At 42.5% G+C, this 27867-nt stretch overlaps 1 protein-coding gene across 1 annotated transcript in view; it reads right to left on the bottom strand.

Annotated features, from left to right (window-relative positions):
* Positions 1 to 590: 590 nt before the first annotated feature.
* The window catches only part of PGGHG (protein-glucosylgalactosylhydroxylysine glucosidase), a 91000-nt gene continuing 63723 nt past the window's right edge, over positions 591 to 27867 (bottom strand). Inside the window, exons 9-14 of the mRNA XM_075566755.1 lie at positions 27336 to 27472; positions 24714 to 24847; positions 6697 to 6792; positions 4194 to 4291; positions 2074 to 2285; positions 591 to 1341 (exon numbers count right to left, since the gene is read on the bottom strand). Coding sequence (XP_075422870.1) covers positions 1274 to 1341; positions 2074 to 2285; positions 4194 to 4291; positions 6697 to 6792; positions 24714 to 24847; positions 27336 to 27472 — 745 coding nt within the window. The 3' untranslated portion in view covers positions 591 to 1273. The remainder of the gene's footprint in view (positions 1342 to 2073; positions 2286 to 4193; positions 4292 to 6696; positions 6793 to 24713; positions 24848 to 27335; positions 27473 to 27867) is intronic.

Raw genomic sequence — 27867 nt, 5'->3', positions numbered from 1 at the left:
AAACAGTTAATATGTGCAAATGATCCCAGTGTTGATTAGCACAGAAAAACACATAATACTGTAACTCCAAGTAGAGGATTCACCAGGTCAGCAGACTCTTTGTAGACCCTCATATGAAGAAAAGATCACAAATTCAGAGAGTATAGTGCATTATCATTTACTTAAGATGACAGACAACACAGAGGGGAATGGTAACACACTCACACTTTCCCCGCTGGTAAGTTAACAAGAAGTGACTTTGGGCACACTTCAACCCTTCTCCTTAGATGACAGCTCCCAATGCGACCTCTCCACTTCTCAGTCAGGAACAAACCGTGATTGCCTCCGCCAGCGGGGGGGGGGGGGGTGGGGGGTGAGGCGAGTGGTGGGGTGGGGGGGTTGGGGGTTTGGAACAGTGCTACACTTATTTCCCATTTCCTCTCAGCATCCATTGCAACCAGGCATTCCTCTTATAAACACTGTCTTTAACATAAAACGCAAATCTGTATTTCTGCCATACCCGATGGCCGATCCTGAGAGCTACTAAAGCTTATTACATATCAACTACTTGTTGGTCCAATTAAAGGTATCATACCACCTACTCTCTCTCCCTCCTTTGTTACTGCTAAAAGTGACATGTCTATTATGTTAATGTGCAAATCACCTCCTAGAATTCCTGTTTGCAGCTTAATTGCTGTATGATGTGGAAATGGGGTAAATGAAGCAAGTTTGAGGATCTGTTTACGGCATGCAGATACACTCATGGGTTCTCTTAGATTTATGATTAATGGTGGGAGTTTTTTGTCACTTTTTAACTCTCCATAACATTAATGTGTGTCTGGCTGTGGACTTCAGAAACGTAATCATCCTGACATTTTGCAATTGCATTCTCCTCACACTTCTCATTCAATATAGTCCGAAGCGAACAATCGTACTGCAGACAAAATGTAATCAGGCCCTTAATGCTTTGAGCACCCTTTTATTTTCTTCCAGCACATGATTCATGACCCATGACTAATTTTACCCCAAATGCAATCTTGTCTCCCCAGTGTACTGTCGACCATGTCTCAAAATGCCACTGTGTCTTCAAACAAAAAGCTTGTCCCCTAACCTCCAGGCTTGTGGTGAAAACCAGGAGAGTTATGACTTCAAGCACATGTTGGACTTATGCAGAGCCTGAATACTTTGTGAAGGGTGAAACAGTTTTGCACATCTGTACTCTTTGGTCCCACTTCAATATGCTGTAAAACTTCTTCCCCATGCTGAAGAATGATTCAGCAAGACATCACATGGGTCAAAGTGGCCAGCAGTAAGATCTCCGTTGAATACAGCCAGTTGTGGGTGGAAATAATAGGGGTTTCCCTAGAAAAAGAACACAAACAATACATATGTCATACAGTAAAAGAGGCGTGGCTCAGTGGTAAGGCCACTACATGTAAAGCAGGTAGACTTGGTACAAATGTAGACTTGGTACAAATCCCAGTTACATTTTATCTAATGTAGTGTGAGCTTAAATATTATGTGTGGGAGTGTGGTGTATTGGGTAGGTGGATTGCCTTGAATGTACAAGTTTGTGGGTTCAACTTCTGCTTGGTCCACATAAATTCCCATTAACACCTATGGGGCCATATTTATTAAGAAGTGTTGCTCCATAAGAGTCCTGGAAGAAACCTTGCAGTCCCATTCAAGTGAATGGGTTATAAATGGCCTTGTTTACTAAGCCATAGTGGAAGGATTCTTCTGAAGTAGCACTGCTTAGTAAATACTGTATGGCCCACAATCTCCCTACATCTTCCCAAGACACACTTATAAACAAGTTGTCCAAATCAATGTAACTGTCATAGAGACTCACGCAGCAATCCCCTCCCGTCCTATTTTTGTGTGTTATTCCATTATTGTGAAGCAATTCTATTCCGTGAATCCCCTGATTTAGAATAAATTACATTATTTAAGAAGAGGGCTCTGGCCTTCTTCCAAGATGACCGCAGGGCAGCTTGCCGTTTGTCAGAGGCCAATGTCATGCTGGTCGGTGGCCAACTTAAACCCCCAAAAGGCGGGTATGTCAGAAGAGGATAACAATAATAAGTAACATACCGATATATAACGGAAGGTGTTGTCCAAAGTCCCCAAGGATGACATCCAGTGGACAGTTTTGGGAGCCACTCATGGACGTCAACTCTACTGTCATAGTCTCTTTTGTGAACGTGAAATTCAGTTTGTTCCCGAGATAACAAACCCCTCTGATGCAAAGTTTGCTGAAGTCATCAGGGCATATGGGGTCAAAGTTCAAACTTTTCTTGGTGATCCTAAAAGAAACAGAAGTCAACCTGTATGGATGATGAAAGTGCGATGGTACTTCCAGTTTTAAATGACAAACACAGCATACCGGTACTATTTATTAACAAACCCAGAGGCTGACTACAGTACTTAAAATAACACTATTTTTCATTTTCAAACCAAGAGTACCACAACTTGTTTTTATTTTTAAACTGAGTGTACCACTTTTTTTTTTTTTTTTTAAAATCAGAGTAACATTACCTATGTATGTATGTACAGTACAACTACATTTTTTTAACTTATGAACCCAGGAGTAGCACAACTTATTTTATATTTGTGTATTTATGCTTGTGATTTGGGGACTGTCAATAGGAGGAGTTAGGAAGGACTGTTCGGGAGAATGATATGAATCAGTACGAGGAGTTAGGAGGAAGTTAAAGGGAGCGGTTATACTGTAGTGCCGACGAGTATTCTAAAACCAATCTGGGGCAATCACCAACAAGACCCAGGTACATGCTGGGTACATGCTGGGTACATGCTGAAAACATGCTGGGTACATGCTGCAACATTTCTGCAGACAGACTAATGGCCCATCGGATTAACAGCGGGAGTCCCTGGCAGTCCCATTCAAACTGAATGAGACTGCCAGGGACCCCTGCTGTGTTAATCCGATGGGCCATTAGTCTGTCTCCAGAAATGTCACTGAAATGTTGCAGCATGTATGCAGCATGTACCTGGATCATGTTGGTGATTGCCCCAGATTTTCCAAGGCAAGTTTAAGGCAAGTGTTAGAATACTCGTCGGCGCACCTGTATGCAATCGGAGGGGTTGGGGAGGAGTTGTAGGAAGCACTTACAGTATGTAAAGCAATAAGAGATGTATGGAAAATGTGGGATCTATGCACAGACCACTACATTGATCACTTGATGTTCTTTGTGGGGTAACCCAGGTTTGTGTATTCTCTGGATGCATTGTTGTTTGGAATCGGACATTTGGCACGGCCATCTCCCCGCAACCAAGACGCCGCTGGTGTTTTGCCGCCGACAGACCCTTTGCTGTAGCTGCTCCGCCGCTGGAAACTCAGCCGCCGGATGTTTCACCAAAAAGGTACGTTAACTTAAGGGGTTTTAGCGGTTACGGTAGGGGATTTAGGATAAGAGGCTTAGCATAAGGTGTTTTAGGGTAAGGGGTTACGGTTTTTAGGGTAGGCAGTAGCGTTACTATTAGGGCTTAAGATTAGGGGTTTTAGGTTAAGGTTAGGGGCTTACCTTGGCAGCGAAATGGGCGGCGGTAAGATGCTCCTGCAGCGAGGTGAGTAGCGGCTAAACGCCGGCGGCGACTTGGTCGCCGCAAAGTACCCACACCCAAATGTCCTAGACCAGTGTTTCCCAACTCCAGTCCCCAGGGAACCCCAACAGGTCAGGTATTAAGGATATCCCTGTTCCAGCAAAGGTGGCTCAGTCAAAATGACAGAGTCGCTGATTGACCCACCTGTGCTGGAGCAGGGATATCCTTAAGACCTGACCTGTTGGGGTTTCCTGAGGACTGGAGTTGGGAAACACTGTTCTAGACTGTAGTGTAGCTTATATCTTTCATTTTCGACATTAAACAACTGAACAGACTTCTCATATAAGATCTGAGAAGGATTGCTCTTACCCGTGTTAATCATCTTAGTTTAGTCAATATAAAGCCTTCATTTGGATAACCTAGAGAGATCAACATATGGATCTGCAGCAATTAAAAGTTTTTTGTTGTAAGATCACTTAAAGGACCAACATGAGAGTTCTTCATATATCAACTTTGCAGATCTTGCAGGTCTCTTCTTCAGATGCACCGACCCACGCAAGCTTAGAAGACCTCTGATTTCTTCTGGGATAGTACACATGAAGAAGATGCTGGTGAAGTCCCAAATGCTATTCCCGTCCGTATATACCAACCTGAATCCAGTGTAACCAAACATCACAGCCTGCAGGAAACCTCCGATGCCCGTAAGGAAATTTACAGCTCCAGATCCATCTGCATTCTCGGTCCAGATCTAAAACCAGGGAGGATTCAGTATCTAACCATGAATACGACATAGCGCATGCAATAGTATGTGTTTCTCATATAGCACTGAGAGTGCACGCTGTACTGTACATAGAATGTTGCCGGCACAATGAGTCCCGGCCTTCTAGACCGTACAATCTAATTCTGCTCTCCAAGGCACAGTAATATTGAAGGACCAGCTCAAGGTCACAAGGCGCTGACACTGGGATCTGAATCAGGCTCTTAGGACTAAACCACCCAAGCTAATAACGTAGCTCTTGGCTGCCTGATCACTGCACTAGTGGCAGTGACACGTTTAACACTTTCGCTGCCGGAGGGGCAGCAACACATTTCACTGCGATCTTAACCCTTGGAGTGCCAGACAACCGACGGCATCTGGGTGCAACCAGTCCTATAGATATTAACCCTGTGATCCCTTGGTGTAGCGATCACGTGGTTTGGGCAGGCCTTCGAGTCCCAGGACATGAACAGAAGGGAAAGATACTCCACGTCCGTTCTGACCTTCCCATAGTACACAAGTATTTACATCTCGAAAAACCCTGTATACAGATGCAGCCACCAGTATTAGATCACTTGCCTTGGAAAATCTGGGGCAATCTCCCAATAAACTGCAACATTTCTGTGAGATTTCTGCAGCCAGACTAATGGCCCATCGGATTAACACAAACTGAATGGGACTGCAGGGACCCCTGCTGTGTTAATTCGATAGGCCATTAGTCTGGCAGCAGAATCTCAAAGAAATGTTGAAGCATTTACTGTGAGATGCCTTAGTTTTTACCCAGGCAAGTGATCGGATACTGGTGGCTGCATCTGTATCATTGGGTCCCTAGAGTGCCCACCCTTATAACTTTCAGGGTACATCATGGGGCTCTCAAATGGTTATGGCAGGAGTTCTAAACTCCAGTCCTCAAGACCCCCAACAAGTAAAGTTTTTCAGGATTCCTGCTTCCGCACAGGTGACCTCATCAGTGGCTTCTTGCTTCAGCACAGGTGGCCGAATCAGTGGCTCAGTCAAAGACTGAGCCACTGATTAAACCACCTGTGCTGAAGCTGGGCTATCCTTAAACCCTGACCTGTTGGGGGGTCTAAAGGACTGGAGTTGAGAAGTTCTGGGGTAAGTAATCCCACCTGGGTGATTGATGCCTTTTCTATGGAAATCTGACACCTATATGTCATTTAAAATCATCTTTATAGATTGTTTGTAAATATGGGGAGCTGAGACTTGGGAAGGGGTTGATTGCAAGTGGCGGCTGCTTCCTTTAGTCTAATGGCACTGTGAGTTATATTGTTAAATTATCTACAAACAGTTGATTTTGTGGTCGGCTACATGAGATCGCACCTTGAAATGCTATGCTAAGCAACATCAATGGTATTTATCTTGGGAAAAGATGCCAAAATCCTTAGGAAATAAAAAATGCATTTATAGCTACTCTACTGTAAATAAATAATTACATTTGAAATATGTAAATGCAGTTGTAAAAGTATATCCCCCCACCCAATTACATATTATAGCTCAAATCCAGTTTTTCTCACTACTCTATGGAGTCTTTTGTTGGTAATGGTAACTTCATAACACACGAGCAACAATGACAAAGGAAACTCAAATAAATGCATCCTTTGTATTTAGAAATGGTTTGGTTTTATGGCTCACTGTAGGAACTTCTAACACACATTTAGATTAATGAAACTGTGATAAAGGCTGTCATAAAGGTCACCCAAACCGCACTCCCGCGTCAACTGCCACTGCCACTGACTTGAATGACAGGTAACGTGGGATCATAGTAAGGGCCACTGACAGGGCGGGACAGACGAGCCTGGGCCCTGGGAAACCTGTCGACAAGCCTGATCACACAGTGTAATAACCTGCATCGGAGATAACTAGTACTGGGGATGGTCACTAATTTTCTATCTCTGAGTATGTCTCAGTGTAAAACCTCTTCTTACCCCCTACATTCACAGCACTGCTGATACCTCCTTTATCAGAGACCTGAGATACTGTAATCCCCTCACTTCTCCCCTGGAAAATCCCTGTTTATCGTCTCCCCATCACACTCTGGGATATATAACCTCCCATCCACTTTTGCTGCTACAGTTTAGCGATAGGGAGGGCTTATAACTAAGGTCTTGAAACTAGCTTGTGTACAAGTCCCAGGTATAAAGAACACATCAATGTCCTAGATGGGACTGACCCTTTATCCCATGAAACATGTCACTGCCATTAGATCACGTTTGTCCTAGGTGGAATTGACTGTTTATCCCATCAAACATGTCCCTGTCATTAGTTCACTTCAATCCATATAACCTTGTGAACCTGTTCTAATGTATCATTACTTTGTTCTACTAAATTCCATCATTATAAAACTGGGTGTTAAAACAATTTGCCACAATTCTGACCTTGAATGGTTCTGTAATGTTCGCAAAGCACTTCTTCAGCTGGTTTTGGGCCTCCTCGATCTTCTTTAACTCCATCAAGCCAACAGCAAACATACTCTGCATGGGGAAGCATATTGTGCTATTTTACCAGTTCCTGTAAGGCTGAAACAACTTACATTGAGGGAGTTTTAACCCTTTCGCTGGGTTATATATATATAATCTCAAATGGAAATATTACTGTATGCTCATTTGCATGTCTTAAACAGGTCTGCAACCCTGCATTTCACCATTATCACCCAGCACACAGTGCTTCCACTGCAGCAAGGGATTCTGGGAAATGACATGCATATGAGCCCACAGTGCCACCTTTTGTTTCAAAACCATATAACATGGTCCCCTGTAAGCTTATGCTTGCTGCATTTCACAGCTTTTGAGCACAGCCTGGGTTAAGATGTGTAGCCAGGTCCCCCAGGCTTACCCTTATCTCCGCATGCTGGGAGAATAGGGATAGTCATTCTCCTGAGGGAGTGACCGAAGAACAATTACGACGAAGCCAGAGAGTTGGGCAGCCTCCAATGAGGATGACAAATGATCAGTTCGGGGCACCCCATTATGAGGCTCAGCAGTGGGCTCGTAATCGAGTAAAATCAGTTATTGTTATGTTCAGTGAAATGTATAACCTTATATAGAGTATGAAATGTATCGTTGTACGTATTCATGCATTTTTATTATATAATTGTTGTGCCAGTTGATGTTCTAGTATTCCAAGCGGGGTCGTTGGAGTCAACAGGGGGGAGGATGTAGCCAGGTCCCCCAGGCTTACCCTTATCTCCGCATGCTGGGAGAATAGGGAAGGTTGCAGTGCGCAGGGAGTGCTTCGGTACATCGGAGGCTCCGCAGTGACCCGATTAGTAGGGCGCCGCCATGTTGGTGTTCGCGCATGCGCAGTGAGCCCATGGAGGTGGTGAGGGAGCAGAGGTTGCGCATGCGCAGCAAGAGATTGCGAGAGCCTGCAAAAGAGGAGCTGCTCCTATAGGGTGGAGCGCACGGGACTACGAGTCCCAGCAGCCATAGCGAAACCAGGTGACACCAGGGAGCCTATAGGGCGGCTGGAATAGCGGGAGGAAGTTTTAGAAGGTTGCTCAGGGGAGCACGCCAGGCAGAACCAAAGGGAGGGGGAAGAGAGAGGAGCGCTACGTGTAGGGAGGCCAACAGCCCCTACACTAGGCCACATACCCCGGCCCAGTTAGGCCCTGAGTCCCCGTAGAGTGAAGAGGAAGTAGGGACTGGCCATCAGATAGGACACAGCCCCCTTAGAACCAGCAGGAGAGTGATACATTCAGAGACTGTTGCACTATCATACCAGAGGTCTGGGCTCAGACTTCGGCCGCACAGTAACAGCCGACCGGGTGGGATCACCCCGGGAGGTATTCCTGGAAGTCATTCGTCGTCTGATCCTTTGTGAAGTTACACATATACCTCACTTTGGGGCTGGGGCAATATTGAGTGTGGGAATTGTACATGGTGTGGGTACACGGTGAGGGGGTCGCGTCCTGCGAGACGCAGTAGTATAGTTTCTCCTCTAGGGAGGGACACCTGTTGATTATATGCAAGGTTATGGTTGTGTTAGTAAAGTCATCGGTTACTTTTATATGCTGTGTGTGTGTGTAATACATATTGACCTGCGAGGAACAACTTCCACTCTGCTGTGAGCCATCGCAGGTGGAGGCGCTGCACCAAGTAAGAGGTATCAGTATTCATACAAGCTGCCCCAGGCTCTCCGTGGCAGAGGCTCAGTCCCTGCGAGCCAACAGGTTACACAGCATTGGTAGCATACTGTATTCAATAGGAAACAGGGCTATAGATGCATAGCCAGTAAACCCACCCACAGGCAGCTGTTTCGACCTTAATGGGTCTCATCAGTGTGAGGTTGATTATACTGGCTTTGCCAAAGGAAGCTTAGGATAGGTTTCACCACACTTAGTTAAGTTATGGTGGGTGTAGACGGACGCTCACAGAGGTACACAATTGGAGACTTTTGTAAGGTGAAATTATAACAAGGCTTTATTGTGCCTTTTCCTTAATATCAGGAAACCATCCAAACACAAAGGGGGGGGGGGGGAACAAAGCTTCTATTCACTTGGGAGTATTTCTAGTGAATACTATGCAATTAATTCACAACTCCCTTAGATAAGCATGTCTCCCAGCCCCAAACACATAGCATGAAATGAAAAGATATAAAAAGTCTTGTTAATAAAAGTCTTATCTGTTAGCTGCTGTAGAGTAAGCTTCTCTACTCTCCTGGAACCGCACCCGTGTGTGCACAGAAAATGTCAGCATCCAGGTTTAGAAGTCTTATTTGTCAGCTCCAGAGATCTGTGTTCTCTTGGTCAGTCTCTCCTGGGAGACTCAAGAACCTCTGCTCTGTCTCCAAAGTTCAGCTCACAAGTGAGCTAAGGAGTCACTTCCTGTCTCAACAGACAGGCTTTTGTAAGCAATCTAAATCAGGCAGGTGGTGTTTATTAATTGACTACCAGCAGTTAACCACCTCACTGCTAGATTAAAGGCACATTACTTGAACAGGGATTACTCCCCTGTTACAGTGGGTAAAAAAAAAGTGACAAAAACCCTCCACAATAAAGCATATAGCAAATGGAAATATTACTGTATGCTCATTTGCATGTCTTAGACAGACCTTAGGCAGACCCATTTTACTGGATATAGATCCAATGTTGGTCTTTCTCCCTCCTAATAGAGGTAAATGAGAATTGTTTTAATCCTAATAGAGGTATATTAGTATTTTATCTGGTAGTGTTAGGACCTGTGAACAGGTGTCTGCTTTGTCGTGGCTCACAGGCTTACAATGCTTTGGCCAAAGGGTTAAACTAAATGACCCCTTTTCAAGAGAATATATAAGTATTTTACTGTGTATTTTTGTCATGTTGGATGTAGCATTGGGCTTCTCTGTCGTCTGTTGTATACATATGCCACGCTTAATAGCTCTTCTTTTTGACACTTATATACATTTATATTTTGTGGGGGCTCAGGGGTTCCCAAAAAGAGCTTGCTGGGGTTCTGTGTGTTGTTTGTTAACATACAGTACATACACAGCAAAAAGAAAAGGATGGAACTCATGTAACAATTAGCAAACTTGCCAGGGTGCACCAAAGTGAATACACAAAAATAGAGTTTAAACAGGCACTCTCAGATTTTATTCACAGATCATATTGAGTTCCTGAGAGTGCCTGTTTAATCTCGCTCTCTCGCTCTCTCTGTCTCTCTGTCTCTCAGTTTAAAAACTAACATTGAAAACTTAGAACAATGCTCACTTTCTGCAGATTTACGACGTAAGTATAGAAGATTTGCATGTAACCCCCCTCCTAAATAGTTACTAAAATGGCTATTATATGTTGGGCCCCACCCTGGGTTGCTATGGGAATCCAGACGTCACACTAGGGTATATAAGGAGGAAGGACTATTATAAAAGGTGAGGTTCCATGAGAACCTGTGGAGATGAGCCTTGGGGAGAGTAGATCAGTAATGTTTCTAATGAAATAGTACAGACAAAGCTTCCCCGTTTATTATGTTGTAGATGTAGATAGGGACAGTACGCATCAAAGCTGCAGACCAAGCAATATTCTACGTGTGTGTGTTATTTTTTTTAAAATAAATCTGTTGTGTACTATGAGAACATACTGGTAGCATTTTTTTTTTTAAACACTGAATGATATTTTTAATGTATTATAATGTAATAAGCATTTTTTTATTTCTGCAGCAACTATTTACAAAGTCACATCCTTTTCTTCTTCTGAAACAGGCTCTGGTACACCATTTTGAGCCCTGCCCTCCCTCAGGCAGTTCACTAATTGTATATAGGGACTGCCTGGTCACATGATCTTCCCTACAGAACTTTGCATCTTTGGTCCACTTCTGCTGCACTAACAGCCATTTAGTGAATCCTCGGGCCGAATCTTCACCGATCGATCACAGGAGAACAGATCGATCGGCAACTGAGCTAATTACTTGTCATTGTGTGGATTGTATTGATGCACATAATAAAGGGATTTTTTTTAAACGGCAGCTTGGACGCTGCTTTAAATTAGGATCCAAGAAAGACGGAATGGAGTCCTGAATAAGTAATATAAAGGAATATGGCACACCATGGAGGACCTCAGAAAAGAGGGCTTCCGGGTGCTGGCGGATCAGCTCTAACCCCTGTTCGGTTCTAATATTCCTAAGCAGTTTGTGTGGAAGTGGCAGTTCCCAATCAGGCACCAGGTACCGGGTCAAGTAGGAAAGACCTGTAAGAGTAATCGAATTGATACCAATAATGGTTCTGAAGGAACAAGGGGTTCTGGGTCCCACATTCACTCAGAGCAAGTAACTCAATGTACCTTCATTGAAGTGTTAAGATTAGGCACTGATGGAAGAACTGTATTCATGTATGTTTGCTATAAAATACTACAAGAGAAGGAGGCGCAGGTGGTAAAAAGGTAAGTGTCCATGGGCGGTGTTGCAGGGTACATGCAACCACACGCGGGTTTTCTTGATAAGGCTTATTTATTGCGCTTCAAAAAAAAAATACAGCACACAAAAACAAAACAGCTTCTTGTCAGCATACAAAAACAAAATAGCTTCTCTTCAGCATAGAAAAACAAGGCAGTTCTTTTCAGCATGCAGGACACAGACAGTTCATCAAACATGTACTTTGAAAACAGACCTTGTAGCAGTAATCTTACTTCAGCATTTCACTCCTGTCTCCTGACCAGCTAGCTCTCATGTGTGTCTAGCCTGGTGTTTTTAAAGCCCCTTGATGAGGCAGCTGGGATCAGACTAATTAAGCAGCCCTCTCAACTGAACTTAACCTCGTCACTGCTGCACTGCAAACCCAAATATAGGTTTGCCAGGTATATGGCTGGTGACGTTTATTCACCCCGTCACATTCCTCCCCTGTTAGTGTGTGGCTGGGACCACGCACAGCTGAAGCCGACCATGCACCCCTTCTCTAGAAAATAAATCAGCATTTGCATTTTCTTTTCCAGGCCTGTGCTGAATCTCAAATGAGAAGGGTTGGAGGGCCATATACCACCTGGTCAATCTAGCATTGGAGTCCTTCATAGTATTTAACCACTTTAATGGAGCATGGTCTGTTACCAACGTAAAATGGACTCCCGCCAGGTAATGCCTCAAGGCCTCAATTGCCCACTTTACTGCGAAGCACTCCTTCTCAATTACTGAGTAATTTTTTTTCCCTTGGGAACAATTTCCTACTCAGAAAAAGGATTGGATGTTCCACTCCCTCAAACTGTTGTGACAACACTGCTCCTAGTCCTATCTCTCATGTATCGGTTTGCACTACAAAAGGCCTGTTAAAGTCTGGGCTTCTAAGGACGGTGCCCTCTTATAGACACCTTTTTATGTCCTCAAAGGCTCTCTGACACTCCCTTGACCATACCACTTGTGTAGGGGCACACTTTTTTGTGAGGTCCGTTAATGGGGCTGCAACTTCCGAGTAGTTGGGGATAAACCGCCGATAGTACCCTGCTAAACCGAGCAGAGAGTGTACCTGCATTTTTTTTGGGGGGGTCGGAACTTCTTTCAGGGCAGCTACCTTGTCGGCTAGTGGCCTTACTTTTCCACCTCCCACTGCATACCCTAAGTATTTGGTTTCCGCCTTACCTAAGGCACATTTCTTAGGGTTGGCTGTGAGCCCTGCTTCTCTTAGAGATTTGAGGACCGCTTTCAGCCTATTTAGATGGGCCCGCCAGTGTTTACTATAAATGACAATGTCATCTAGGTAGGCTGCGGCATAAGCCCTATGAGGTCTCAGCACTTTATCTATGAGTCTCTGAAATGTGGCTGGGGCTCCATGCAGTCCAAATGGCATTGTCACAAACTGGTATAAACCCATGGGAGTGGCAAAGGCTGTTTTGCACTTGGACTTTTCCTCTAAAGGTATTTGCCAGTATCCTTTTGTTAAGTCCAGCGTGGATATATATTCCGCGTTACCAAGGGCGTCAATTAACTCGTCCACCCTTGGCATTGGATATGCGTCAAACTTGGATACCGCATTGACCTTTCGGAGGTCCACACAAAATCTTACCTTCCCATCGAGTTTAGGGACCATAACTAGTGGACTACACCACTCACTGCATGATTCCTCAATCACGCCTAAGTGTAACATTTCTTGTACCTCCTTCTCTACCAGGGCCTTCCGACTTTCAGGCAACCTATAAGGACGGGAACGTACTTTTACCCCAGGTGCTGTCTCTATCACATGTCAAACTAAATTAGTTTGCCCTGGCAAATCAGAAAAAACATCATGGAATTGTGTAATTATTTCTAACAAGTCCCCTTTTTGTTCAGAGTACAATTGTCTACCCATTGGGATTTTCTCATCAACACCGATGTTCCCCCGTGGAGGCTGAGGACCCAGGTCCGTTTCCTCCTCCACCGGGTGGATGAATAGAGACCGCTGCACCTTCCAGGGTTTCAGCAAGTTCACATGGTAAATTTGTTTACCCTTCCTGGACCCTGGTTGAGCGATCTCATAATCCACATCACCCGTGCGGCGGAGTACTTCAAATGGGCCCTGTCATTTGGCTAGGAGTTTACTCTCAGAACTGGGTAACAATAACATCACCTGGTCTCCCGGTTGAAACACTCTCAAATGAGCATTTTGATTATAGCATCTCCCCTGACTGTCCTGGGCTGATCTAAGATTCTCCCTAGCAAAATGACCGACCACATCTAGGCGCTTCCTAAGGTCCAATACATATTGCAGGGTATTCTTAGAAGGGGACCGCTGTTCCTCCCAGGACACCTTTAGGAGGTCTAGGATACCCCGGGGTTGGCGGCCATACAGCAGTTCAAATGGAGACCTGGGGAACTTCCCGCACTGCAAACAGCAGAAAAGGGAGAAGTTCATCCCAAGCTCTCTTCTCTGAATCTACAATTTTTCTCAGCATCCCTTTTAGAGTTCGGTTAAATCTTTCCACTAATCCGTCAGTCTGTGGATGGTAGACCGATGTCCGAACAGACTTGACCTCTAGTAATTTTATGACATCCTGAATCAGTTTAGCCATAAAATTTGTACCTTGGTCTGTCAACATAACCTGGGGAAGTCCAACCCGCGAGAACAGCTCCAACAACTTGTTGGCTACTTGCTTCGCCGTTGCTGTCCTCATGGGGAACGCCTCAGGATATCTTGTTGCATAGTCAACTATTACAGGAATAAACCTGTGTCCTTTTGCAGAAGGTTCTAGAGGTCCTACCAAGTCTACCCCAATCCTCTCAAAAGGAACTGACACCAAGGGTAGAGGAATCAAAGGAGCTGGTTTTTGTCCCTTCGGACTAGTTAGCTGGCACTCAGGACATGCCGCACATAACTTAGCAATATCACTATGCATCCCTGGCCAATAGATTCTGGATGAAATACGGTCCAATGTTTTATCCCTACCAAGGTGACCACCTCAAGGGACATTACATACGAAAGACACTAGATGGCGCTCAAACACTATATCTATGTGCAAATATCAGTGAAAACATAAAATAAGGATAAATATATATAAACTTCACCGTGCAATATAATAAAAGTAAAAACACTCAAACCCTTGTAGGACTGTTTCAGGGTCCACACTCAGAGTACAATGGAACGAAATCAGGGGAGCGTCAGTACCTGGAAAAAAATATATACAAACTACCATAGTGTATACTGCTATTAAACAAAACATATGATACGGTAGGGCTCCAAGGAGCAAGAGGGAGCTGGATTAGGTATATAGTCCAAAACAGCATATAATAGGGAGAGCGATATCCCAGAAGAGAGACACAGAGTCAAGGATAAAAAGCCATATAAAATTTATCCGGAAATGGTAAAAGTCAAGGCTTACAAGATACCGGAGTAAAACAGGCGTGGGTAACAGGTTAGAGATGGAACGCCGAGTCGCGACCTCGTGGACCTCCTGCACGTCTGTCTACTCTGCCGGTATCAGTCCTGTGCTGCAAGCTGGATGCCGATACGTCACTTCCGGGTTTCACGGAACAGTTGGCGCCACCGGAACATCAGCTGGAGACTGTCTCCCTCAGGATATCACGTTGAGGGTTACGCTCTACGCGTTTCGCCGTATAGGGTGGACGGCTTCGTCAGGAGTGACGTAGACCCTTAGGAGGATACTATTTATACCCTTCCCAATTAAAATGACCTTTCTCCCTATAGGTCACAATGTATGATGGTCTAATTAATTGGGTAATATGTTTACACTCACCGCTATAACAGATCTCATCACAAGTTTATACAAATATATTAAAATACAATTTAAACTTTAATACAATATATAATAATAAAAAATAGTATTTTTACTCATAACTAAAAAGTATATAATTAATAACAAAACACATCTAACTCAATAAAATTTATAAGATAATCCCCACATATTTCTCTTATTAGAAAAACGCCGATTGATGTGTCTCCAAAGGAAAAAGAGAAAGAAAAACACTATAAGTATTGATTGAAACAGTTTACCTAATCCAACAAATTCTTTTACTCTTTAGTATATATTTCATAAACAAGTACCTATGTATAGAAACTTATACTCATATGAATAATATACATCAATCATAAAAAAGCATTTAATTCGAAATCCACATTTAGTCCCAGTGGAACAAGTGTTTTGAGGGTGAAAATCCAGAAACTCTCTCTCTTTTTCAGAGAGACGATTCTGTTCCCACCTCTCCAGTGTGGTAACACCTGTTCTAATACAGTAAACTTAAGACCTGATGTGTCTCCGTTATGCTTTTGAATAAAATGATTAGACAGAAAATGTGTTGTGATACCTCTTCTTACATTTCCAATATGCTCAAGTATACGTGTTTGTACTTTTCTTGACGTTTGACCCACATATTGTAGCCCACATGGGCAAGAAATAAGGTATACTACATGATCTGTTTTACATGTTAAAAGTTGTTTTATACCGAACCACTTTCCTGTCACATTTGAGGTAAAACTAAATTTATCTTCTGTCCTGTATTTGCAGGCCGTACATGTAGTGCAACCGTAAAAGCCTTTATTTTGTGTTAGCCACCTATTTGCAGTTGGATTTAATTTTTGCAATGCACTAGGGGCCAATTTATCTTTTAGGGCTTTAGCTCTTTTAAAGATAACAGCTGGTTTATCTGGGACAATCTCTCCCAGTATAGAATCATTTTTGACAATATGCCAATACTTATGAATGATCTTTGAAATTTTCTCGGATTGGTTATTGTAGTTTGTAATAAATGAGAACTCAAAGTTGTTTTTTGAACTCAACTGTTTTTTACTTTTTTCACACAACAAATCTTTTCTGTCTAAATTTTCCGCTTTTGTTAATGCATTTTTTATATCCTTATCTTTATAGTTTTTCTCTTTAAACCTATTCTGTAGGAAGGCTGATTGGCTGTGGAAACTGCTATCATCAGAGCAGTTTCTCCTAATGCGTCGTATTTGCCCATATGGAACGTTTTGCAGCCATTTAGGGTGATGGCAACTATCCATAGATATATAATTATTGATATCAACACCCTTAAAAAAAGTCTTGGTTTTAATAAGACCGTCTTCAATGAAAATTTCTAAGTCTAGGAAGTTCACTTTTTCCTGACTATATTCACATGTAAAATGTAAATTTAACAAATTATCATTCAGATAATGGGTGAACTGAATAAGTCCCTGTTCGTCACCCTTCCACACAAAGATGATGTCATCTATGTATCTACGCCATAGGCACAAATTTTCACCCAGCTCCGCAATAGACCATATATGGTCTTCCTCCCATGCTCCCATCAGAAGATTTGCATAGCTGGGTGCAAATTTTGTGCCCATGGCGGTACCACATTTTTGTAGATAATATGTACCCTCGAACAAGAAGTAGTTGTGCTCTAAGATGAATTTGATACCATCAAGAATAAAATTAGCCTGTTCATTTGGCATCTTAGAATCTTTGGCTAATGCTCTGTCAACTGCCTCATGTCCGTCTCTGTGGTTTATGCAGGTGTATAGCGACGTGACATCGCACGTCACTAAATACCATCCCTTTTCCCAGACTTGATTGTCTAAGATACGCAAGATGTCAGTGGTATCTTTGAGGTAAGAGGGAAGTTCTTTCACATATTTTTGTAAATAGACGTCTATGTAGGCGGATAGATGTGACGTTAAGGAATCTATGCCTGCAATAATGGGCCTTCCTGGGGGGTTAATGATACTTTTATGTAATTTAGGAAGGTAATAAAATATAGGTCTAACGGGGTTATCTCTATATAAAAAATTATATTCTTCATTGTTTATTACTTCTTCCATTTTACCTTTATCTAGCAGAATTTTGAGATCTTTTAGAAAATCTGCCGTTGGATCTTTTTTTAAAGGTAAATAGGTGTTGCTATCTCCCAGGATCCTATTGGACTCAGCAATATAATCCTTTCTGTCCAAGATAGCTATACCACCCCCTTTATCAGCTTGTTTTATCACTACAGAGGTGTCTTCCTGTAAAGTTTTTAAAGCTGTTTTCTCAGAATTTGTTAAATTATTTTCAAACATTTTTTCTGACTCTACCAATTTTTCAAAATCTTTTTGTATCAGATTTGAAAATACCTCTAAGTTATTACCCTTTGCAAATAAAGGCTTTTACGGTTGCACTACATGTACGGCCTGCAAATACAGGATATTATTATATATTGTATTAAAGTTTAAATTGTATTTTAATATATTTGTATAAACTTGTGATGAGATCTGTTATAGCGGTGAGTGTAAACATATTACCCAATTAATTAGACCATCATACATTGTGACCTATAGGGAGAAAGGTCATTTTAATTGGGAAGGGTATAAATAGTATCCTCCTAAGGGTCTACGTCACTCCTGACGAAGCCGTCCACCCTATACGGCGAAACGCGTAGAGCGTAACCCTCAACGTGATATCCTGAGGGAGACAGTCTCCAGCTGATGTTCCGGTGGCGCCAACTGTTCCGTGAAACCCGGAAGTGACGTATCGGCATCCAGCTTGCAGCACAGGACTGATACCGGCAGAGGAGACAGACGTGCAGGAGGTCCACGAGGTCGCGACTCGGCGTTCCATCTCTAACCTGTTACCCACGCCTGTTTTACTCCGGTATCTTGTAAGCCTTGACTTTTACCATTTCCGGATAAATTTTATATGGCTTTTTATCCTTGACTCTGTGTCTCTCTTCTGGGATATCGCTCTCCCTATTATATGCTGTTTTGGACTATATACCTAATCCAGCTCCCTCTTGCTCCTTGGAGCCCTACCGTATCATATGTTTTGTTTAATAGCAGTATACACCTCAAGGGACAGTATGGGCTAGAGTGAACACAGATTTAACAAACGCCTTGGGAACCAATATCTGTCTGGTGACCTCCCCTGTTTGTGTCTGCCTATTCACCCTATACAGGATATCATTTGATAATTCAAAATGGGGGAATACTATCACCTTCTGTGCATTCAATATCTGCTCATCAACTTTTACCACTTTATCATATTGTCTAGCAAAGACTGGGTCTTTTACTCTGGCGAAAATCAGGGAGGTATAGGTCTAGTAAATCTCCAGGGCCCATATCCCCCTCTTTCTGGCCATCCCCAGCCATCACTCGTGACTTCTGGCTACTAATATGGTCACCTTGAGACCCAGATTTCTGCAACCAGTCCTGTTTGTCAGAGCCAGTAAAAACAAAAAAACAAAACTGTGCGCTACTACCTAACTACCTATAAAGTTTAAATGTATGAATATATACAGTGCAGTGACTATACCATCAATTTAGTGATAAAAATTAATATTAAATATATAAATATTACCCCCTTTTTAATTCTATAATATATTGTTGAATTTGCTTCACTATTTGGCGTTGTGCGCTGTTTTCTTTTGTTTCCATTCTGTTTGTCAGAGCGTCTTTGCTTCCGAGTCTTTTGAACTCGGTGTCTACTGGGGAAAAGGTCTGCCGAGAAGGGGAACTGTTTACCAGGGTTCTCCTGAGCCATAGAATGAGGGTCCTCGTGAGAGACTGGAGCTATTAGGTCTGAAAAGAAAGGCCAGTCCCGGCCGAGCACACCGGGGGCAGGGAGCCAAGGAGCGACTCCTAGTTCGAGGTAGGCCTCCTGACCTTTTACCTGTAGCCGGATTCTGGCCGTCGGATACCGCTTTACATCGCCGTGTATACATTCTATACTCCATGGGGAGTCAAAAGAACACACGTTAGGCGGTAACAGTTCCTGGAAGACCAGAGTTTTCCCAGAGCCTGAATCTACAAGGGCCTGGACGGTTTTACCCCCAACCTGGGCTGGAAGTAGCCAGGGCTTGTAATTTTCTCCGGTGAAGGCCAAGGCGACGGTCCTGTTGAAGGAACAATACATCTGTGGACAGTCCACATAACGGTGGCCTTGTTCTCCGCAGGCAGAACATGGAGAGGGTTCCTTCGCCTGAGGGTGATGCGGATATTGCTCAGCTGGGCCGGAAACTGGAGACCAGGCTCCCAATGGGTCCTGTGTGCGACGTCCTCTCGCGGTAGCAAATGAAACAGGTAAAGATCAATATCCATCCGCTCCGTGAAAAAATAGTAGAACTCACCAGCAAAGAGGTTAAAAACTAATTTATTAAACTACATAAAAAACAAAAAAACAAACAGTACAAAGTACTCTCCCACGCGTTTCACACCCACTATGGCGCTTTTTCAAGGAGTAGTGAGATAGGTGAGGTCCTGAGTATGTAACACACATCCCCGTCATACAAGACAGCTGTTTGAAATAATTAATTAATCTTGTCTTGCAGAAAGAATAAAAACGAGACACAGAGATAAGAAAAAGAAAAAATGAAAAGGAAAAGAAGAAGATAAAGAAGAAAACTTTCCTGCAAAAGAACAGAAAACAGAAATAACATGTATAACAATAAAAGAGTGAAATTAATAAATGAATCAAATGAGATAAACATATGATATGCTTAACAGTGATTAAAACTAATGTTTGAAAAAGGATGGCAATTTGAAACGATGACACCAACTTGACCAATAAACATTATTCAGATGTAAACAAAAGGTGTTACATCAAAATATTGACCAATGTGCCACTAATTAGAATTGGATAAGAAAACATACCATCCTAAATCCTACATATACACTAATCTAAATAAATAAAGGAAATAAAGCAGTTAAAGTTGAATGGCATATAAGCCATCCCAACAGTAATGACAATATTGAAACATCAAATACTGGCGAAAAATATTCATAACTAACTAAATTGGGATCTATGAAGGACACTACAGATGGATAACAGAGGTTAAAAGGTGGGGAAAATGCATCGATGGGATTTGAAAAAAAAACAAAAAGATAAATATAAATTAATCAATACAAATTAGTTGATTAACCCTCAATGAAAATGAATCAGTTATGTAATATCAACAATATATAACGATTAAATTAAATAAATTTGATGAATTTAGTTTAATGCTATAATATGAAATAATAAAAAATGTAATGTTTACTAAATTTCATAAGAAATATACGATTTACAGAAAAAACTATAAAAAACTCTTTAGATCCCAATCAATGTTTAACCCATTGGGTACCAGGGTATTAAGTGTAAATATCCAAAATGCTTCACGCCTATGAAGCAAATTAACTCTATTCCCCCCTCTAAAGTGTGGCTTCACAGATTCCAAAGCAACACATTTGAAGCTGGTCAGACTTCCTTTCTGACAAATATCAAAATACTTAGATACTGGGTGTAATTGATCTTTCTTAGTGATCAATCTCATATGCTCAAGAATGCGTTGCTTCAAAGGCCTTGTGGTAAGACCCACATACCGTTTGTTACAACCACACATGAGCATATAGATAACATGATCCGTATTGCACGTCATGCATGACAAGATATTAAATACCTTAGTATCATCAGAGCCTGAGAAAGTTTTGGTCTTAATCAAATATCTACACATTTTGCAGCGATGACAAGGGTAGCAACCATTAAGATTTGGAAAAAATCCTTTATTAGACTTTAACGTCAATTTGGGCACACTCGGTGATAATAAATTACCCATTGTTGTTGATCTTTGAAAAACTATTCTTGTATCATGGGTCACCATGTCTTTAAGAAAAGGGTCTGTGGCCAAAATAAACCAGTTCTTTTTGATAATCCTCTTACTATCATAAGCCTGGTTGCTAAACCTTGTGATAAAGAAAGGCGGCAAATGATTGTTCTCTTTTTTCCGTTGTGAATGTAAAGTGTATTTACCATTAGCGATAGTACCCCGTGGTTGGATCAGATTTTCCCTAGGTTCTAATTTAGCACTTTGATAAGCTTCTTGAAGAATAGTGGGATCATAACCCCTGGCCTCAAATCTCTCAATCATCTCCAGTGATCTCATTTCAAAATCCTTAATGTTAGAACAATTTCTACGAATGCGTAGAAATTGGCCCCGGGGTATCCCCTTAAACAGATTTTTGTCGTGGGAGCTAGTGGCATGTAATAATGTGTTTTGAGTATTGGGTTTCCTGTATATATCAGTATGGACTCTCATATTTAAATCAACATATAAACAAAGGTCAAGATATGAAATGTGATGGTGATGATAATGAGAAGTGAAAGAGAGATTGAATGGGTTAGTGTTAAGATATAAAATAAAAGCATGCAATTGTATAATAGTGCCTTGCCAAACTAAAATAAGGTCATCTAAAAACCGGTGATAAGAAACAATAAGATGTCTGAAGGGGTTCCCATCTCCAAACACGTGGCTCTGTTCCCACCAACCCATGAAAAGGTTGGCATAAGAGGGGGCAAAGCATGTTCCCATTGCGGGTCACCTGTTCCTCCAGAAATGTTGTGTACGTCATCATGTGCATGAAATGCCCAGGGGGCTGCTACTACATAGGTGAGATGGGACAGGGGCTAAACAATAGAATGAATCTGCATCGCCACAGCATCACACATGGAACAAGAGACAGTCCTGTCGGCGAACATTTCTCTGACTCTGGCCACAAGATAAACGATCTGAAGGAGGCCATACGCAAAGGTAATCTTAGAACACCAAAAGAGAGACGGTTGCATGAATACAAATTTATGCAACTGTTCGGGACATTTAGCAATGGCCTAAACCGAGACCGAAGTTTTATGAGTCACTACTGACACGAGAGAACTCTCTTCCCATGAGTGCTAAGGGCCATGTCTATACATACTGCGCTATATGTATGCACACACAGCTGTCTCTTACACAGACAAATACTCTATGTAATTCCATCCCTATATACCAATAGGGACCACATAGTATCTGCACACACTTTTAGTAATGCTACAGCCTCTTATATTTCCACACCTACCCACACCATTGATATACACTCCCACTCCACACACACCTTTTGTAAAGCGCTGTATACACTGTGGGCTCTTTACAAATTTATATTTACATACACACATACACACACACTCTTACATCACTAACATTCAGGGACTATTTAACACCTCAAGTCATAAATCGCATACTACACGGGGGAGGGAGGTGTTAGGTTTCAGTCACAGATAACATTCTTATATGCACTGTTTTTAAGTTAAACCTTGCTTAATTTATTCAAATGTACCAACGCCGGAAGAAAAGATCAGTGTATCTCGAAAGCTCGCACAAATAAAAGTATTTTGTTAGCCACAGAACGGTATTGTCTATTCATTTGAAATGTGATATCAAATAAATATAATATATAAATGAACGCACTAGGACAATGAATATATTACTGTTAATGCATTTGACTATGGATAATAATGCAGCTCTAATAGGGGCACCAAACCCAAAAAACAATATACAAAAAAGAAAAAAAGAGCGCAACTATCCAATAGTAAATATGACAAATGTATTAAAAATAGACAAATAATGCCCCATACTTGATAAATAATGAGACAGATAAAAACATATAAATATACAGTATACAAATGTATAGAGCAGCAATAAAAAAAAATTTGCTTATCACTATATATATATATAACGGTGCGAGGCCTACCCAATCTCATATGGGCCCCTATGTGCATAATCTGCCCCTAGTTACATCTCAGTGTAGTGTGGTGCACCTGCTGGCTCACAGGACTCCTGAGTCTCCCGCTTGTTGGTAGTGGGGATTTCACCATGACAGGCGTATGAGGTAGTGCTGAGTTCTACTCACAGTTGGTACAGCGCCTCCATCCCTTCCAGATCCCCACGATAGCAGGGAGGAGTTTCTGGAAGAGGACTCATGGGTGCATCTTCTTCCTGAATAACTCCAGTCTCAAGCAAGAAGGGTCTTTTAATCAAGGGCATCTTTATTTGCTTCAGGCATGGCAGACTGCCCATCATAGTGGCCGGTACTTAGCCGCACATCATATAGCTGCACATCATAAGGAAGGTCCCTCCTGACTCTGTAATAGAGCCAGGGATATTTCTGCCACCTCTCCCCTAAGGCCGCGTCCATGTTGTGTGCTTGCGGGCGGAGGCGCGCTGAGGCGCGCTTCCGCTCGGCACTGAGCCCCTACAGCCGCAATGAGAGCGGCTTTAGTAGGGGCTCGCCTACACTTCCACGCGCTTGCGGAAGCGTAGGTCTTAGGGAAATTTTACATTTCCCCGCTTTCCGGCGCGCAGGGCCGGTCACGTGAGAGGTTCGCCCAATGAGGGCAAACCAGCTCCGTGACGTTACTGGCCCGCCCGCCGACACGCCCCCAACACGCCCCCATATGGTGCGCTGTCTAAGCCCAGGGAAAGCACCTGCTTTCCCTGAGCCTCAGCGCGCCTCCGCACGCCAGCAGGAACCCTGGCCGAGGCCTAAGGGAGACTATCAGCTGTGCCAGAGCCCTGACACAGTGTGGTGTCAGCTTGTCACTCTGTCACTTGAGCTGCCCAGACTCACAGCTCTTGCACCAGACACTTGAATTCTGCAGACAGGCTTGAACTCTGGATCAACAGACTAACTTTAGGAAGTGATGCGTAATATATAGGTTCCAGAAGGCCCACCCCTGTGGGTGGACACAGAGCATGCTGTCACTTCCTTTGCTACATATTACACCTCACAGGGGGTGAGGCCAATCCTCATGATAACTTCTGGCAGACCTGCCCTTTTAACAGGAATTACTGCACAGAAGGAGAGAGACATGTACAGTAACACAAAAATTACACAGGGCTACATATATATAGGCAATACGATACCGTGTGAGGACGAATATCAGAGGCAGCACTCCAAATGGTTGTCAAAAGAATATTGTACTATAACAAGACATAATTTCCAACGTTTCGGTCCTTCGTGCGGGACCTTTCTCAAGGTGATGTGCATACAGAGTGAATTAGAACACATATAAATACCCTCAAAACCCCTAACAAACAGGTGCAGCACATAATTATAATCAAACCATACATGGTATACATTATAAAAGACTCTCCCATACCTGTGAACCGCCCAGCGTTGTCTGGAACGCAGGGATCCGCCGTGTGATGAAACGCACTAACTGTGCATGCGCAGGTCAAGGGTGAAAGGTAAAAAGATATATATATATATACATATGCTGTGGAGGGTTTTTGTCACTTTTTTTACTCACCATAACTTAACTCAGTATTATGGTTGGCCCATCCTTTAGCTTCTTTGCATACCCAGTTAATCAACCCCACACTGATGAGACCCATTAAGGTCGAAACAGCTGTCTGTGGGTGGTTTTCTGGGTATGCACCTTAACCCTGGCTGTGCTCAAAGCTGTGACCATGCAGCAAGCTTAAGCCTATAGGGAACCATGTTAAAAATGGTTTTTGAAGCAAAAAGTGGCACTGTGTGCTCATTTGCATGTCATTTCCCAGAATCCCTTGCTGCAGTGGAAGTGCTGTGTGCTGGGTGATAATGGGGAAAGGCGGGGTTGCAGACCTGCCTAAGACATGCAGATGAGCATACAGTTGTATTTACATTTGCATATTTGGGGGGTTGGGGGGGGGGTTTGCTGCTCTAATATGGCAGCTTCAGCTAGTTTTGACTTCAGCCACAGCACTATAGCAGAATAGATAATTACCCAGGTCATAGCAGGACCATCAGGATCAGTGACCGCCTCATATATCTCAAGGTCATTTTTGCGTTGCTCAGCGGTCATGGGGTACATCATGGGATAGCCAAGCAAAATGACGTCTGCCTGCTTCACCTGTTCACCTGGGGTAAAGAGAAGATCACTCGAAACCAAACAGAATATGAATCAAGAGTCACACCTGAACATTAGAGGTTAAGCATCTTAATGACTGCTTCATATTTTAAAAAGATTAACCTTTAGGAGGCTCTTATGAAATTCCCTGAACATCACAAGGGCCAACATGCAAGGAAATGTCATACTATTCTTGCTCATTTTCTAGGGGGAGATCGCATTCATGAAAGCGATCGGAACAGAAGTGAAACCCCTTATTTCAACACTTACTTCAAGTAACTGGGTAGCGGTCACTAACAGTGATCGAGTGGTCTTTATCATGGAAGACTGGTGGCCGTGGCACTCCTCTATATCTCTGCTCCCATCTGTCATTTGTCCCTGTTCACACACTCTTCTCTGTCTCTAGTGTCTCAGCTACTCTGTTCCACGTGAAATCTTCCTCTCACAGCTCATTACCTCCACAACTCTGCCCACTATCTGCCAAGCTCCCTCTCTGCTTATCTTGAAAAGATACCTGAAATGTCACCATAGCGCTGTAATATAACTACTTGTGACCCCGGCATACTCACTTATCCTTTGATCTACAATATAATAATCACTTCCATATATTATTCCTGTCTTTGTCATACACAGATATTTTTTGGGAGCGGGGTATATCCAGCTGCGCACTCTCTTTGTCCAACAATGGTCATTTGTTCTTAAAATATGTCCAGCCCATTTTCATTTATTCACCCTTGTGATGATGTCACTGACTTTAGTTTAGCTTTTGGACCCTTTCATTCTTTTTCCTGTCTCTTTATGCAATACTAGATTATATCTCTCAATACTTTCGATTGTCTGAGGCTTTGAGTGGTCTTCAAATGTAGGGCCCAAGTTTCACATCCATATGTGGGCACAGGCAGGATACACTGATTGAACACTTTCCTTTTGAGGCATAGTGGAAAGATTAATCCAGAAAAAAATGAGGGAGCGAAGGATGGCATCAAGCATGTTAGGGACAGGAAAAAGGAGATACAATAGGATAATAACGTTGAGACTCTCACAGAAGAAATATCCAATAACCTGCAATGGATATACTCACAAACTGCCAGATAATATAAGGCACATCACAATCAGTGGCAATATAGCTCGTGTGGAGAACATAGGCGATCTCGGGAAGAACAAGAGAAAAACCGCCATAGTACAGTATGTATAGTCCAACAAGCTTTATAAAAATGAGTAAAACATCCACTCCTACAGAATGCACACCTACCAGATGGCTATTCTTTTAGGCACTGTATCATAAATGAAATAACAGAGTGGACGGCGATCTCACCTCCTCCACTGCGTGATGCCGGTGCAGTCAGCTGTTAGGTTCTTTGCTGGTTTTCCCTCCAATAGTGGCCACCCGGGAACCTCCATAGAGCAAACAGCAGTTCCTCTTCCAGTACAACGCCTCTGTAGCCCTGACTCTACGTGTTTCACTGTGTCCAGCTTCCTCAAGAGTCAATAATAATAATTGACTGCTGAGGAAGCTGGATGCAGCGAAACGCGTAGAGTCAGAGAAGCGTTGTGCTGGAAGAGCAACTGCTGTTTTCTCTTTCAGAGGTTCCCGGTATACATACCCGTCAACTTCTTCTACTTCTATTACATTTTTTTTGATCTTTGTAGAGTTGACACCTTTATTGAATATCATTTTGGTCTTGCTGAGGTTCATATGGAGGCCCACCTTCTTATTTGCTTCGGCAAGCTCTCTGATTTGTTGCTGGAGGTCTTCTGGACTTGTGATGAAAATAACGATGACTCAGGCGAGTCAAATATTCATTGTTGATTTTAATTCATCTTTCTTCCTCTTCAAGTGTTGCTGTGAAAAGCCTTGCTGATCCTTACCTTGCTTGTATCTTCATGTAATCGTATCGTTGATGTGGCATTCTTTGTCTTTTCAATGCCTTTAAAACAGCTGAGATGTAGACAGAATAAAATGGTTTTTCATAATTGACTAAACGATTGATAAATTGTATTAATTACTTTGGGAAATCACTTCTTGTAAAACTTGGATGTGGTCCATTGTGCTGGAAGATTCCTGTTCTTTATGGATTTTTTCTATTTCCTCCCCAGCTCCTTTCAGGATTTTAGATGTAATTCCATCTTCCCTCAGATGGCCTTCCCATTTTTTATGGATTTTATTGCCTTTGACACTTTTTTGGGGAGGACACATCGTTGCTTATTTCTTCTCACTCTTCCACTAGATTATGCCCGGTGTTTATTGTGTTCTTCTACAATTTAATGTAGAAGTTCTCAACTCTCTTTATGATAAGTGATATATGTGTATTACTGTTGCTATGATGCCAGTTTCACTGTATTTCTTACCTGCCTCAGGCATGGGAAGAATTGCCCAAAAAACACATTTCACAGTGGTTCAGGGTGGGATCCGGGTTTTGCCCCTGCCTCCCCCTCCGAATCTGTGCATCTCTAGTAAACACTAAACACAAGCATTATTTTATATACAGCTATATATACCTATTTGATACCCATCAAATTCTGGGTGAAAATTCATCTTGGGGTCATAAGGCACTTTGATTTTCATTGCAACCTCCTTCCATGTGTCAGGGGCGTCATATTGTAAATCCGAAGCCAGATCAACTCCAAAATTCAAACTGTGCAGAAGAGAGGCAAAAAGGAAATATATATATATAGTTACATAGTAAATGATGTTAAAAAAAAAGACGTGTCCATCGAGTTCAACCTACACTGGCGACACACTTTATTCGAGCTCGGCTAGTCCCACGAATTCGGGTATACCCGGGTGTATTGAGGTTTGTGACTGTTTTCTGCCCGAGTGCATTGAGTTATTTTCCGGCAGGGATTGAAGCATTTTATTCCCGTTGGCTGCAATCAATAATCAAAAAATAAATAGATGATACCGTTCTGTGGCTAATGAAATGCTTGTATTTGTGCGAGCTTTCGAGATACACTGATCTCTTCTTCCGGCGATGTTACAATGAATGAAGCAAGCATTTCGTTAGCCACAGAACGGTATCATCTATTTATT

Source organism: Ascaphus truei, chromosome 12 (assembly GCF_040206685.1).
Source record: "Ascaphus truei isolate aAscTru1 chromosome 12, aAscTru1.hap1, whole genome shotgun sequence".
NCBI lineage: Eukaryota > Metazoa > Chordata > Amphibia > Anura > Ascaphidae > Ascaphus > Ascaphus truei.
The sequence above is the reverse complement of the archived record's forward strand: the minus strand, read 5'-3'. Positions and strand labels throughout refer to the sequence as shown.